This window comes from Amborella trichopoda, chromosome 6 (assembly GCF_054954075.1).
Source record: "Amborella trichopoda isolate Santa Cruz 75 chromosome 6, AtrichopodaSantaCruz75HAP2 v2.0, whole genome shotgun sequence".
Classification (NCBI taxonomy): Eukaryota; Viridiplantae; Streptophyta; class Magnoliopsida; order Amborellales; family Amborellaceae; genus Amborella; species Amborella trichopoda.
The window spans coordinates 42,793,230-42,810,697 of NC_142341.1; the positions used below are offsets into that span (position 1 = coordinate 42,793,230).

At 31.7% G+C, this 17,468-nt stretch overlaps 1 protein-coding gene across 1 annotated transcript; it reads right to left on the reverse strand.

Annotated features, from left to right (window-relative positions):
* Positions 1 to 14,124: 14,124 nt before the first annotated feature.
* Positions 14,125 to 17,240, reverse strand: LOC18438692 (putative proline transporter 2). Its single transcript, XM_020670123.2, has 8 exons — positions 16,903 to 17,240; positions 16,037 to 16,261; positions 15,802 to 15,896; positions 15,492 to 15,678; positions 15,206 to 15,330; positions 14,881 to 15,096; positions 14,546 to 14,776; positions 14,125 to 14,425 (listed from the first exon to the last, which is right to left on the reverse strand). The coding sequence occupies exons 1-8, from the start codon at positions 16,994 to 16,996 to the stop codon at positions 14,276 to 14,278; spliced, it is 1,323 nt and encodes a 440-aa protein (XP_020525782.1). The 5' UTR covers positions 16,997 to 17,240; the 3' UTR covers positions 14,125 to 14,275.
* Positions 17,241 to 17,468: the final 228 nt, after the last annotated feature.

The following is a 17,468-nucleotide window of genomic DNA, read 5'->3' on the forward strand; positions in this document are numbered from 1 at the left end:
AATAAACATGATTAAAATTATTTAAAAAATGTTTTATATCATATAATTAAAAACAAAAATAAAACCCCCATAAATTTTAAGGAAAATATCTTCTTACACACTCTTTTCAAACCCCCGGACCAACTTTAGCCCAAACAAAAGTTTAAAAGACATCATTTTTCTATTCCTTTCTAAACCCCCTTCTCTCTCTTCCCATGTTTCTATCCGAACCTCTCTCCTTTTTTTTTTTAATATTGAAAAAAAATCTTTTGAAAAAAAATATTTTTTTAATATTTAAAAAAGAAAGAAAGAGGTTTGGAGAAAAAATATGTATTTTAAACTTTTGTTTGGGCTAAAAAGATGGGGTAAAGTTAGTAAGGGTTAAGAAGATACAATACATTTGATCTCTATGTCGCAATATATATTATGAAACCTTAAGTCTGATGTGAAATAAAACTTAAAAATAGGGTATACGGATATATTATTTTCTAAATTTTACGGTTATGACATTGAAAAATATTCAAAATAATATTGAGAAAATGACCTCTAACACCTCCCTGAAATTTTCATTCCTATTGATCCCTGGTTAACCCCCCTAATTATATTTTTCTTTATTCTTTTTACAAATTTGATCTCTTTGTTTTACAAAATGCCAAACCCATAAATTAGTCATCCATATTTTTTTGTGAATTGATATATAAATTTTATTGATGTTAATAATGTATAATTATTATAATTAATTAGTAATTATAATAATAACATTAATAACAACAATAATATATTAATTGTTAAATATTTCATCTCCTATAAGTATTTTGATAAAGTTTTTTAATAAATAAATAATAATAACCATTAACAATATTAACAAATATCTTGATTAATCAATTTTCAAGTTCAAACGATATTGATATAATTGTAATGTTAAATAAATTTATTTTTTATTTTTTATTTTTTACGTCTAAATTTATAGAGTGGGATCCACAGAGGTAAGATTGGTTTTAGGCAATAGAAGAGAAAGGGAATGGAAAATTTTGTAAAATAAAAAGATCAAATTTGTAAAAAAGAAAAGGAAAATACAATTAGGGGGCTAATAGTCGCAAATTTTTAAATTTGAGGGGGTACAAGAGATTTTGGTAAACCCAATTGGAGAAGGGGTTAAAGGTCATTTTCCCAAACATATTTTTACCCTAAAAAATAGAAAATAAAGATGCCAATTTTTTTTTATTTTAAAAAAGCGTCTCGGCAACATGCACAACAACTATAAAAATAAAATAAAAATAGTAATAAAACCTACTGATAAAGTCATTTTACTAATAAATAGCAAAAACTTTTATATGGCATACTAATTAATTCATTTAATTAAAAAAATTAAATATTTTAATATGGCACACTAAAGCGGTTGACCGGTTGATGCTCAAAGAAATAGTCCCACATTGAAAAGTTTAAGATGGCCAAGCCACTATAAAAATTAATGTTACCCAGTCAAACTGCATAGGCTTGACACACACATTGGGGATTGTAATGCTTTAATGGATAGGGCCGCATTGATGAGCTTAAGTACACATGCGATGAAGTTTTTTTTTTTTTTTTTTGTCAAGGAATAAAAATGAGCTTAGATGGACGTGTGATAAATTACTTTTTGTCTAAAGAATAAAACATTGGAAAATGTAATGCTTTTTTTTTTAAAGAATAAAAATTTGGAAAGTATAGGAATCAGTGACGTGCCCGATTTTCACTTGGAAACCAGTAATGTGTCTGATCTAGTGGTTTAAAAAGGGATTGGTGCCCCTGATCGGGTGTCCCAAAAACCCATCCAGATCTGTGAATCGGTGATTCGGATCGGGAATTGGCCGAATCGTTAGGATTCAACATTAAAAAAATTCAAAAAAATTATTAAAATTTATTATAAATGTTGTTTTTTAGGAATCTAATAAAAAATTAGGGTACTTCATTAAGAATTTTCATTTTTTTGTATCAATATACGAATATTGAGATGTTCTTTTCCTGTATGAATTATTGTTAATTATTAAATTTACAACACACAAAAAGAGAAGCATAGAATTATCACGGATGAAGTATATCATCATACATGAACTACAATAAAGCATATAATTCGTAAAATACGACGTAATACCAATGTAAAATACAATTCGTAAAATACAATTTACAATGATATAGTCATTCACAATGCCGCTATTTATAGACTCGCCACAAATCTTCATTTTGGAAAACATAAATTAGTTCCTACTAGCCAAAAAAAAATTATGCAACATTATAGATAAAAAGAATATGTATAAGCCAAACTTAAAGTTAAGAAAAAAATTTATGATGATATAGTATCAATAAAAAAAAATTACAATAATATAGTCATTCACAATGCCACTACATGTAGACTTGCCACAAATAATATTTACAATGATATAGTCATTCACAATGCTACTACGTGTATCAAGATAATATAATTATAGCATATATATTAAGAACATACATACATTTTAGTGCATTAAAAATTTAATAATAAAATTGAAAAAAAAATCATGATAATCAAAACTTTGTCACAATTTTTCAGAAAATCATGATTTTCAAAAAAAAATTGAAAAACACCAACAATCACAATTTTTCAAAAAACTGATCACCAAAATTTGGTTAATCACACAAATAACACCAATAATCGTCTGAATAACATTGTTATCCTCAAAACCTCTTTGAAATCATTGACAATGATGCCCTAATTCGGCTGAAAAGATTTTTTAACTCTTTTTCTAAAATTGAAGCCACAACTCTATTTTTTTAAAAAATCGAGCAATAAAAATTGGTTAATCCCACAAATTACACCCAAAATCATATGAAGAACAACATTATCGTCAAAAACCCTATGATATAAATCATAATGGTGCTTTAATTCGTCTAAAATTTATAGTTTAGCCGGAAAAAAAAAAAAACCTAACTGTCCTTGAGAAAGCTGTGACTCAAAATAAAAAATCCACCACAAATCTACCGAAAAAGAGAAAATATGCTAAAATTTATGTTCAATAACATTATAAAGAACCAAAACCCTATGACATGAAGAAAATATTTGCTAAAACTTAATTGGAATTGATTAAATGGCAGAAAAAAAGAAGCTCTTACTTGTTCTTTTGAAAATGTGACTTCAAATCCAAAATTGACTTGCAACTGACCAAAATAATTGAAAATCGTGTATAATTTATCCTCAATAACTCTATTACGAGTAAGAACCCTCTGATTTGATAAAAAATAGTACTCTATTTTGTATGCAATCGATGAAATAGCGAAAAACCTAAACACAGTAACATGTTCTTCACAAAACCGTGATTTTTTTTATCTAAATTCGACTTTTGAGTTCGATTATAATGCTCAATAGGGTTGTAAAGTTAGATCTAAAGCTGGAAGATTCGATTTTGTTCCAATAATTGATAAAAACAATCCAAAACGTGATGATTTTTCATACTTTACATCGTTCATCAAGTCTTAAACAGTACCGGGCAGTTCACTATAGAGAATTATCGGTTCTTCTCTAGAACCTAACGATACTGCGTTTTTCGCTGGAATCGATATGGGGTGACCGATTCCTGTATCGAATCGTCAGAGTCCGTTCTAACTCGGGGATTTTAAAATGATTGGTCTGATCCGTAATCGCAAGTCACAGAGGGAGCCGCCGGGATCCTGATATACTTGAGGATCTGAGACGCCACAAATGATACTTGATCTAGGTCAAAACGATGATTTTTAAACCACGGTCCAAACCAATGTTAAAAAAACAAATCAGTGGCTCGAATCGGTCACACCCATACCAGTGTCGGATGGGGGAATCGATGGATCGAATTGGAGAATCAGCGGAAGTGACAATTTTTGGTTTAAAAATAGTGTTCTTCTAGTTTCTAAAAGAATTTTGGAGTGGTGCTTTATGTATTTTTTTTACTTTGTAAAAATAAGTGAATATTGAGATGATGTTTTTTCTGTTTGGATGTCTGTATAATTGAAATAAATAAATTAATAAATTAAATATAAGACTTGGTTATCATTGTAATTAGTAGAATTATTAATTATAATATTATAATAAACGTGATTCAAAAAACAAGGATATGACCCTCACAAATAAATAAATTTAATATATAATAATTCATGTAGATAGAAATATAGAATTTAAAAATATAAATTTACAATCATATTTTAATAATAAAAAATAAAAATAAATTCATACTTGCAATATGGGGCAATTGATAAAGCAACTTTAAAGTAAATCCATAAGTGGTATAAGTTAGTGTTATTTTTTTTCTTTTAAAATATCCCATAGACTAATATTTTCTTTTAATATTCAATATATATATATATATATATATATATATATATATATATATATATATATATATATATATATATATATATATATATATATATATATATATATATATATATATATATATATATATATATATATATATCCTATGAGCTAGTTCTATTGTTTTTTAATCGTAATTAGCTAATAGCCTAATATTAATCATATAATGAAATAATCCTATGAGATAATAGCCTAGTAGTATTAGTCTCTGTATTTTAGTTGTTGGGTAAGTAAATTTAATTTTTTTTTGGTGAAAGATAGGGGTGGTGGGCTCTATCACCAAATTATTATTTTTAATAATTTTTTTCCCTTTTTTTTTCATGTAATTTAATGCCATCATTGGGCGCACACCCCTCTTATTGACAGCCCACCCATCCCCACCTAATAATATTAAGGAAAAATGACCTCTAACCCCCTCCCCAAAATTTCCATCCCTAGTAGCCCCTTGGGCTTGCCAAAATCCGTTGTACCCCCTCAAGTTTAAAATTTTAGGATCATTAACTCCCTAATTATGTCTTTTTTTTTTTTACAAATTTGATCTCGTTGTTTTACAAAATGCCAAACCCATACATTCGCCATCCATTTTTTTTTGTGACTTGATATACAAATTTTATTGATGATAACAATAATAATAATTATAATAATTACAATAATAAAAACAACCATATATTAATTGTTAAATAATTAATCTCTTATAGGTATTTTGATAAATTTATTTAATAAATGAATAAATAAATAATAATAATCTATTAACAATAGCAATAAAGATCTTGATCAATCATTTTCCAAGTTTAAAAAATAGTGATGCAATTGTAAAATTGGTCATAATATTGAAAAAAATCATTTTCTTTTCATGTCTAAATTTATAGGGTGGGGTCTACAGAGGTAAGATTGGTTTTAGGCAACGGAAAAAAAACGGTAGGGAGTTGACTAATTGATGGGTTTGGCATGTTGTAAATTAAAAAGATCAAATTTATTTAAAAAACAAAGAAAAACATAAGTAGGGGAATAACGGTCCCAAAATTTTAAACTTGAGGAGCTACAAGAGATTTTTGGTGAATCCAAATGCTTAATAGGGATGGAAATTTTAGGGAGGGGTTAGAGGTCATTTTCCCTAATTTCTTTTAGAAACTAAGATAACCCTAATTTTATATATTTTTAGTGATTTTTGGAAAAAAATTTGTTTGGTACGAAACTTGCTGATTTGCAGATTCTCCAATCCGACACGTCGATTCACCAATATGACATAGTTTTTGGGGGACGATCCGGGTCGCGGACTTGTTTTTTTAAACCTTGATTTGGACACCCATTTTTTCATACATCAACGGAGGTTTTTTGAGTTTGTGTGGCATGCTGCTGCAGGAGTATTACTACTTATGATTTTTTTCGATCTTAAAATCTTGGGATCAACTCCATGACCACCAAAATAATTATTTCCATAAAAATGGACTTTATGTTTTTGAACACTTAAATCTGACCATTCAAAATTCAATGGTCTTATGTTCGATCTTAGGACGTTATTTTGTTCATATACATATATGTCTTTTACTTTCCCTTATTTTATCTTAATGTTCGTCGCTAGGTTGAAGCAATCACATTCCCAAAAATTTAAAGGCTTACAAATACTTCTAGATTTGAGTTCTAATTGTAAATAGACAAAATACTTGCTCGAGACCATAAAATATTTGGACATGTTCTTTTATTTACCATTTGAAGCATTGGTGTCTTTTGAATCTTAAATAATCCCTCATGTGTGTTACGATCAATGTTATTAGGATCGGACCGATCATTGAATCAATGATGATTTTAGTCCAGTGGATTAGATTGGCCAATCCAGTCAAAACTAGACTAAATATTAGTGGAATTGGCTGCACCGATTTTTAGAAAAAAGGAAAAAAAGGTTTGATATAATGTTTAAAAATGTGAAATATATTAGAAATTTTTTTAATTTTATTTAGCTGGTCGAATTGGTCAAAACCTATTAATTGGATCGGCCAAAACCGATCAAACCTTGGTTTTAACCAGTTTATAACCAAATTTAGTTTTTACCGTAGACTAGACAGGCCAAAGCATTAGTTGACGGTCCAACCTGTTGGACTACTGGTTCAATTTGGTCTTAATAACTATAGTCCAGTCAAAACCGGTCCAATCATTGTTTGAATTGTATGGACCGATTTTAAAAAATAAATAAAAGAAGTTCGATATAGTAGTTTATAGATATAAAATGTATGAAAAATTTTCCTCTTATTTAGTTAGTCAAACTGGTCAAAACCAACTAGTCGGACTGCTAAAACCGATCAAACCATGGTTTTGACTCATTTTTAGCCAAACTCGATTCTTACTTTAGACCAGACCAACCAAGACACCGGGTGACAATGAGATTGATCGAACCAACTGTTCAATCCGGTCTTGATAACAATTTTTACGATAGTGTTAGTGGATTGTTAAACATTAGATGGCTAGCACTTCCTTTCTATTATGAGAAAATATTAGAAAGGAAAAAGTTTATATAAGGTTGCAACTTTAATTCTAGAATTAAGGTGCACCTCAACAATCCATCATAAAAGGTTGTTTTGATGTTGAAAAATTATGTAATTAATCATTTTGATATTGAGAAGTATGAATACGAAAAGAAAACAATATTTCGAATCCTAAAAATAATGTACCTTGCAACACATTATCTGGACCGTATATTTTCAAGATTTTCAAGCATTTAGAGATCAACTTGATTTGAACCCTTTGTGGAGTTTAAATATTTTATAATTAAATATGAAAATAGATTCTTAGAATATTTGACACCAAAATTATATTTATGATAAAATTTGGAGGTGCCTCTTAATTTGATTGTTTTAGATTGCAACCTTATACAAACCGCACCTATTAATAAAAAAATATCTACCAACAAAGTAGTTATTTCGTAAGGCATTTTTGGCTTGGGTACTTCCTGAGCAATTTTGTCAATAAATGCTCAAACTGTGGGTCTTGTATCAGGAATAAGTGTGGCCACTATGTAATTTGCTCAATTGATTTTATGCAAGTTAAGTCTCTATTCAAAATTAGGATATTATTATTATTGTTATGATTATCAGTTTTAACCAATGGTTTAAAAAATGGATCGGTGACCCGGATCGGGCACCCAAAAAATCGATCCGGATCGGCAAATTGGCGATCCGAATCCGGAATCGAGTGAATCGGTCTGAATAAAACTTAAAAAAAATCCGAAAAAATTATTAAAATTCATTATAAATATTTTTTTTTAGGAATTCAATAAGAAATGAGGGTACTCCATTAAGAATTTTCATGTTTTTGAATGAATATGCGAATATTGATATGTTCTTTCCCTGCATGAACCGCCATTCAGCATTTAATTTACATCATATAAAAGGATAAACATAGAATTATCATTGAATAAGTATATCAACATACATGGATTACAATAAAGCATAAAATTAGTAACATATGATCTAAAAATAAAATGATAGACGACATTATTGTTCTTCTTGGTCATGCTGGTGCCATTGATTGAATTCGTTTAACAATTCATTGATTCGATCTAAAAACGAATCATCGATATTAGCAGGCGTCTGACTATTCCCAAATCCCTGAGTGTTAGTTTTTTGTTGTGTTCGCAATCTAAAATCCCCGAAGCTTGTCCATCCTTTATGCTCACTTGCACTGTCGTGCTCATCCCTACACTGCTGTTGTTGGGACTCGATATATGAATAATATGGCTGGGATAGAGTGGCCTCAGAATCATCATCTCTTTCATTTTCTCTTTGAATAATATGGATTAAAAAAAAAAAAACAAATTTTCAAAAAAATCGATCATGGATTAAAAAAAAAATCACAAATTTTCAAAAAATTCTATCATGGATTACAAAAAAAAATTCGATCATGGATTAAAAAAAAAAATCACAAATTTTCAAAAAATTCTATCATGGATTACAAAAAAAAATTCGATCATGGATTAAAAAAAAAAAATCACAAATTTTCAAAAAATTCAATCATGGATTACAAAAAATTCGATCATGGATTACAAAAAATTCGATCATGGATTACAAAAAATTCGATCATGGATTACATAAAATTCGATCATGGATTACAAAAAAAAATAAAAATAAAAGAACAAAAAATTCCATCGTGGATTACAAAAAAAGAAAAAAACAATTCGATCATGGATTACAAAAAATTCAATCATGGATTACCAAAAATTCTATCATGGGTTACAAAAAAAAAAAAAAAAACAAAAAATTCGATTATGGATTACAAGAACAAAAAAACAAACATTTCGATCATGGATTACAAAAAATTTGATCATGGATTACAAAAAATTCTATCATGGATTACAAAAAATTCGATCATGGATTACATAAAATTCGATCATGGATTACATAAAATTCGATCATGGATTACAAAAAAAAAAAACAAAAAATTCGATCGTGGATTACAAAAAAAGAAAAAAGCAATTCGATCATGGATTACAAAAAATTCAATCATGGATTACAAAAAACTCTATCATGGGTTACAAAAAAAACAAAAAACAAAAAATTCGATCATGGATTACAAAAAAAAGAAACAAACATTTCGATCGTGGATTACAAAAAAAAAACAAACATTTCGATCGTGGATTACAAAACATTCGATCATGGATTACAAAAAATTCGATCATGGATTACATAAAATTCGATCATGGATTACAAAAACAAAAAAATAAAAAATTCGATCGTGGATTACAAAAAAAGAAAAAAACAATTCGATCATGGATTACAAAAAATTCAATCATGGATTACAAAAAACTCTATCATGGGTTACAAAAAAAACAAAAAACAAAAAATTCGATCATGGATTACAAAAAATAGAAACAAACATTTCGATCATGGATTACAAAAAAAAAACAAACATTTCGATCGTAGATTACAAAAAATTCGATCATGGATTACAAAAAATTCTATCATGGGTTACAAAAAAAAAAAAAAAAACAAAAAATTCGTTCATGGATTACAAAAAATTCTATCATGGGTTACAAAAACAAAAAAAAAACAAAAAATTCGATCTTGGATTACAAAAAAAAAAAAAAAAACAATTCGATCATGGATTACAAAAAAATTGATCAAGTATTACAAAAAAATCTATCATGGATTACAAAAAAAAAAAAAAAAAAAAAAAAAAAAAAAAAAAAAAAAAAAAAAAAAAAAATTCCATACGGGACTCGCTGATTCCGCACAATGAATCGGCGAGTCACTATACAGAATCGTCCGGTTCTCTCTAGAACCGGACGATTCCCGTTTTTTTCGCCGATTTGATCCGTCTATTGCGATTCTCGAGTCGAACCGGGCGAGTCCGGTTCAACTCGGCGTTTTTTTAAACACTGGTTTTAACGGTGGGAATGGAGGGTCGGATACTATGTTGAGGCATCGGCTTCCAAACGACTGATGCCCTAACCCCATTCCCTTAGGACATGACCTTTTATGCACATATAGAATGCGCTTAAAAGTTTTCATTTTCTTTTCATTTTTCTTTTTTTTTCTTTTCATTTTTCATTTTTTTCTTTTTCATTTTTCTAAGTCACACGGATGACAAGTTTGAATTTCTAAAAATATAGGGACGTAAAAATACTATCCGATTGAGTTTTAATAAAGAGCAAATTAAGTATGGATACTAACAATTATCAAATGAGGATTTATTTGCTCAAAATTATGAGCATCACCTCCTTCCGTGTAATTTTTTTTTTCTCTAAATTAGCGCGTGTCCAGCAACGCAAACACCAAACACAAGCATCCTTTTATATTCGAGCGAATTTGCAGTTTCGTGCTTAAAGTATGGATAATTATTTTTTTTTGGCTTTCCAGAACATGCGAGCACCATTTTTTTGCTCTCACTCTCTATTTTCTTCTCTGAGGTTTAATTTCTCTCACATCTTCTCCCCCGATCTCTCAAGTTTTTCAGTTTCTCTCACATGTTTCATGATTATTCTCGTATGAATTCCTGAACTCTGGCGAAGAAGTCACGGAGGATTTCAGCCATGGAGTTTTCCTCAGAGCACAAAGGCGTCTTGGAGAATGGAGATGCAGAGGAGAAAGAAAGCTGATGAGATGAATGGGAAAAGCAGATCATAAAAGCACAGGGTACGGCAGTGAGAGAAAGTTGGACGATTCCCACGACGGTCGGAAATATTAAGAAGCTCTGCCTTATCCATCTCGGATCCAACACCTTCTCCGGCCATCTCCCACCTGAACTCGCTCAAATCCCTCTCGTTATGTTCAATGTTTCGAGAAATGGATTTCCGGTGATATTAGGCTCCATGACTGGCCTACAGAGCCTGGATCTCTCCTTCAACAACTTTTTTGACAATTTAGTACCCGTATCAGTCGGCTCTCGGGTCTATCTCTTAAGGTCTTCGGGTCTGGTTGGATCCATTGCCACCATCACTATGGGCTTTTTTGTTTTTTGGGTTTTCTTAACTATCATATACCCATATTATTCGCAACAAGTCACAATCACTTGCCCTTTGATTTCAAGTAGTTCGTTTGTCATTTAATAGCTAAATATGTCTACGAATTTTTATTGTATATGATCTTTAATAGACGCAAACGATCAGGGCTTGAAGTATTTTATCTTCAACAGTTTATGGGTATGGGTCGGATACAACCGGACCCAAACCCATACCTAAATAGTGTTCGGGTCTAGGTTTTGGACCCTGACCTAAGTCACGGGTTTAAATGTTGGACCCATACCCAAATCCGTGTCGGTTATACCTACCGAGTCTGGGTCCATTGCCAACCCTAACCTCTTGTTTATACTTCCGGACTGCCTTTTTGTGTGTTATAGGAAAAGTTAAATCGTAGGAGTTAGAGTGAGAGAGGTCATTATAATCCTAAACACTATGACTTTTTGACTGTGAGGGTATTTGTTAGAAAAATTTATTTTGGGATAAAAGTTACCATAAAAAAACGGGCAGGCTTTTTATGCTTCCCCTACAATATAAAACTTATAATACTTCCCCCTATCCAACCATCCATTCTAAATAGACGGCTTAGATGGCCCCAATCATAATGTCACCTTCGATACAAATTTTTTTTGAATTTTTTTTTATACAAAACATTTTGACACCAAAATTTGGGTATCCAATTCTCTCTTGAACTCACACCTATAAAAATATTAAAAAAATACTTCTAATAAAATAAAATGGCTAAAATTCCAGTAAAAGTTCTAAGGTATTTTGGGCATTTTATTTTATTAAATTTTTTTTGAAATATCTTATTTAGGTATGCCCCATTGAGGTGATAGCAAGTACAAATTTAATATTTATATAGTTAATATAAAAATATGAAAAATAAAATACTTTGAGATATCGGATCTAAATTAAATGATTAGTGGCTCATTTACTGGGGAAACATAAAAACTGTTCCCTAAAAAATTGGTTGCAGGGAGTTCGTAAAGAAAGTTGAGTCAAGGGCTTTGTTTTTTTTTTCTATGAACTACGCGTATGATTATAAAAAGAGAGTCAGTGACACCTCTCTATCCTTGCATAGTGGGACCTACATATTGTGGTTCATCAGGTTGACAAATTTCAAAGAATATTCTATTTGTGACTTGTTAATGATAAAAAGAAATAGTGAAACAATAAAATTACAGAATAAAATTCAATGAAAATGAAAGAATCAAGATTTGTTCAACAAAGTGAGAAAATTATGGTCTATGATGGGCTAAATTAAGCCCTGGGACCCACACTAGACCATCTCAACTTTCCAAGGGAGGAAACCAAAATGGTTTTGCATATTTTAAAAAATTTATACAAGGCGTCAATTTTATATCGTTGAAGTAACAAAACTCAAAAGCCCATAAGAAATGGTTGTTCTGGTGCCGAAAAACCTCAAATTGATCATGACGGTGGGAAAATCGGGATAACCTAAATCTCCATTTAATGTGATAAGCACCATACAACAATGAATTTAATACCTAAACAAAATACTCAATAACAATAATATGTGTAATATATTTGAAAAAAAATAAAAACAAGACAAAATAAATAATATAGAAAGTCTCCAAACCACAAATAAAATAGGCTACATCGACACACAAGGGACAAGGATGTGAAGAAATTTACAAGTTTCGGATTTGGTAGAGATTATCTTATAAAATACCAAAGCAAGGTCAAATAGATATTTTCTACCACAGTACCGCTATCAATCGACTCATCTCTTCATCACCATCGATCAAAACCATCGCTGCGAAGAAATGCTGACGAAAACCGCCTAATACGAGGCCACAATGGTGCTAGGTTTGTGAAAAAAATACCAATTTGCTCCCAAAGAAAAAATTTCTTGAAAATTAATGAGAAGAGAGATAAGTGAGGGTTCACATGAGATAAAGAAGGCATGTAGTTTCTAGGGGAGAGAGAAGATTGATGGTGAAGAAGAGTCATTTTCAAAGAATAAAATTGTCCAGTTGGAACATTTTTTCCTCAATGAGGCGCCATGATATTGGTTCCATCTTTCTTAGTTTCTCAATTCTTCTTTAAAATCGAGTGGTAAGCTTTTTTCAATAAATTATGGATTAGGTTTTAGCACAAGCATTTGGTGCATCTTATTTATGAATGATTTTAATCAGTGTTTTAACACCCAACGCTTTTTTATCTAGATTGTGGGTAGAGGTCCTGACATAGTTCTCGCCTAATCCCCATATATATATATATATTTTCTTTTATTTAGGCTCATTTAATTTTTTATTAAATCCACTCTAAATCCCACCTTATAAACTTTTAATTTAATTTAATATATTTTATTTATTTTTAATATTTTTTAGATTATCGATTTCAAACTAACCGAGACCCGATCTATATTCAATATGGACCGCCGATCCAACGCCCCACACGAATATGTGGGTGAATGATCTGCCCCTCCTATCCGGTTTGAAACACTTTTGACTTATTAGAGGACCAACAAAACATTTAAGTTGTAGTCACAGTCAATACGTGAGTCCTCTCACGACCAAGCGACAATGACCTTAAAGTGCCTAATACGAGCTTCAGCTGCATTTAAGTTGGGCTACATTGTCTACTACCAAGTAAGTTAAGAAATTGGCTTGGCTTTTCTTAAAGATAATAATAATTGAATTAGCCATTTATTATGGACACCGTTAGCATGCGGCCAAGCTCGCATATGTAGAAATGCGGGCATGGCAATAACTATCAGTTTTAAATATAATTTGATCCTAATATTTAGATAATATATAATCTTTAACATGGCGATCATGAATATCAGAAAACAAAAAATAAAAAACTAAAAATAATAATTATATTAAAAAAAACGCTTGAACCTGTAGTTGTTCTTTGATGGACTACCTATTTATATCCATCTTTTTTAAAGCGGATGTTTTATACCTCTGGACCACATATTGTAGAAATGGGATCCAGGCCACATTAGACAATTGCTCTTTCCTTATTGACTTGCTAAAGAAAAAAAAATGCACTTTTTCTCTTCTTTCCTCTTGCTCCTTTTTTCTCATACGTGTAAAATATCATTCATTTCCATAAAACATGTCTCAGTGTTTGTACCAAAAAACATGTAAAGTATCATATAAAATTTCATTTCCATAAGGAAAAGAGCCGGCTTCATCGGTTAGCCCTTGACGAGTTTGCCAAGCTACGCCTTAGGCTCAATTTCTACCGTGTTTAGCACTTGACGATTTGCCACGCTATGCCTGAGGCTCAATTTCTACCGAGGTTAGGGCCCTCTCCCCATAGACTCACCCAAGATAAAAAAAAAATTTCATTCCCATAAAGAGAGGTAAAGTATTATTCATTTCCATAAAATGAAAACTCTCAAAGTTTTCTTTTAATCTATCCATGGAGTGATCGTACATAGAAATGACGGTAGATATATAGGACAACAATGCATGGTTCATACATCTCAATTTGAACAATTGCATTCTGTTTTAATTATCTGCAAATATTCTGTAAGCCTTTGCATTCTCCACAATTAATCGAAGAGCCGCTACAGTTGTTAGTATGGTTATAACAGAGAATCCAACTATATTGATCCAGTGCCATGCTTTCACCACACTATTTGCTGTTTTTCCTCGAACCTGCAATAAAATCCATGTCAAAGCATTTTAATAGAGAAAACTGTATGATATCAGCTAAAGAAAGCTTCATCTTTGTCTTAGTGTTTTATATGAAAGGGGAGAAAATGGTGGGTTTCTTACCTTCAAGAAGATCATGCTTAGGAAGACAAAAGTGAGGGGGAAAAGAGAGAGAGAACCGATTAAGTTCACAAAATCTCCCAAGAAAGGAATCAGGGCAGCCATAAATGTGTTCAGAGTGAAAAGGCCAGCACGCAATACGAAGAGGATCTTGATGTTATCTCTTGAATGCATACTTTGATCTAAGTGTAAGAATCTTGTATCAAGAGCCTCATGTACTGGTGTACAAAACATCTGATAAAAAGTCATTAGAACGCAGTGTTAAAAAGACCATTGATGCTAATAGATGAAGTACAATCGTGTATTTGTGTGTGTTTGAGATAGAGAGAGAGACTCACATGTTGCGATACGATTGTTTGTAAGAAGACAGTTGCATTTGCAACTATAACAGCCCACTTGGGTCCACTGAAATTGTTGGGGAGATACTCAGAGACATTAGATCCATATGCCCAATATCCTAAAATGGTCACAGCATAGTATATTGCCAGACCTAATGTGAATTGCATGCATAGTGCCTTTCTCATGTTTTTCACAACAGGCTTTCGCAGTGTTGCCTACAGAATAAATTGAGTAACGAAATTAATTTGATTAGTAAATTAGAGAAAGGCAATTGCTGATGAAAGTACTGCATCCCCTGTCTTTTTGGTAGTGAAGAAATTGAACCTGAATTTCGGGGAGCATGCCCGATGTGTCAGCAAAAAGAATTGCTGAAAATGCATTGAATGCATTGAAAAATTTCTCTGTACCTGACCCCTCTATGGCATAACTCTTACTCACACTAGATTTCCCTGTAAAAGTGCTTCATGAGTGAGCTCTAAGCTTCTTGAACTTTGCTATGGAAATTATTGGGGGCCGTCATCCCCGCTGAATTACCAAAAAAAAAAAAAAAAATTTGCTATGGAAATTAAGGCACAATATATTAAGTGGTCCTCTGTCAGGGATATGTTACCATCCTTTACGCAGATTGCCATTACAATCACTACATATGTAATAGTGAGAACGCTTGAGACTCCTAACCAGTGCCTCATGGCTGACATATTTGGAATCATCAAAGCAAAGAGAAAGTAGATAGCCCCGGTTATGATGATGTAGATTTGAAGTCTCAGTGTGGAGAGACTAAACTCAGCATGAATCGCCTGTCAATTCTCAAAACCGTTAACTATTGCAAGATTGACACCTGAAATTTCTTTATGAAATTTGCCCATTTCAAAAAATGGAAGCGACTTAAAGAGAGAAATGAATTAAAAAAAGAAGTTTACCTTTAGAGATCTCCCTGCAAGTAGGATAAAACCCATGTTTCCAAGGAGAAACATTAGAAATTGCAGAGACCAGGTTATATGATACATTCTTCTTCCTGTAAAGAAAGAATTGTAAAAGATAATGTCACATGAGGTTGAATCATGTTATTTGGAAGTCGGTAATGTCTTTTAAGAAAAACAAATCACCAGTCATTGGAATTCATGGTTTAGCCAGTGAAAAATCGTCTACACATACCAAATAAGTAGCCCATCATATCCCTGTATCTTATGAACCTCTGTCCATCGATTACGTGAAACCCAGCCAAGAGCCAGTTTGCATAGAGAGCCAAGAATCCGATAATAAGCATAGCGATAAGCCCCCATGTCCACCCTAAAGGCTTTAGAATAAGATTAGAATAGCCCAACATGTAACCACAGCTGAAGCTTGTGACAAGAAGAAGCCCCACTTGTATCCATGGATCTGTCAATAAATATAGATGGGTGAACCTTTAGTCTTTGAAAGGCCTAATCTGGTGCTTAGAGGACATTCGGGCTCAAGCAAAAAGCTCTGATGGCTTTTCAACTCACCCCGGTGAATTGGGTCATAGATCATATATTCCCAAACAAGAAAGAATAACTAAACTTGCTTGGCCAACAGGAGAAAAGAAATATCTAAAATCTTCCATGAATTGGTTAGCCAATGATACTCTATTTCTGTGAATATTTTCCACTCTGCATCTTTTAAAACTACAAAATTCTTATGAGTCAAAAGAATGGTTTTCAATATTTTTGATGAACTGCAAACTCATATTAAAACTCAAATTAAGCTTGTCTCCGAAAAAAACAAGGCCCAGTTGAAATCTTAAATGAAACTTTTATCTAATAACTGATAGAGCTTGGGAGTATTTATCATAAGAAAGAATATCACAGCCTATAACTTTTCTCGAAAACTAGATTTAGGAGTTTAAACCATTTCAAGAAACAAAAAAAGAAAGATAACCAACTGATTTCTAGATAGAAAGCTCTCTTTTCTAGCTGGTTTACCACTGCACTAATGATAACTACCAAAAACAAAATGAAAACAGGTAGTTTGAAGAAAAATGACTGATACAGAACAAATACCCTGATCAATTGTATGAGCAGTGCTTAAGCCAGGTTCGATGCTAAGTGCCTTTGGACTTCTCTCCTTCTGCAGGCCATTCTCCTGGTCTTCCATTCCCTTCTTCTCCAACTGCTGAAACTAGAGCGAGAGAGGGGGGGGGGGGAGATAGAGAGAGAATGGATCACGTGGTGGGCAAATTTATAATGGGGATGAGGAGACAATTGGTCGTTCTCAGCTCATGTTGAAGCTTTGAAGAGAGAGAATCTCTGAAATCAATCTTTTGACTAATTGGTAGCTGAATACAAGTGAGTTTGTCGTCTAATGAACTAGTATTCGGAGAAAGACTAGCCATGACAATGGGTAGTCTTATAATGCCAATATTTTATCACAATTTTGGTTCTGAAATGCCCCACTTTCGTCAAACTTTTGGCAAAGTCATGATCCATTTCTGCTGAAAATTTTGGCAAAGTCGTGATCGATTTCTGCTGAAAATTTTGGCATGTTTTGAAATTTAATTTTTCAAACGCTTAGTGACCGTTTTAAATGGAAATAGTTTACTCTACGTAATCTTTTTCCATTGGAATAC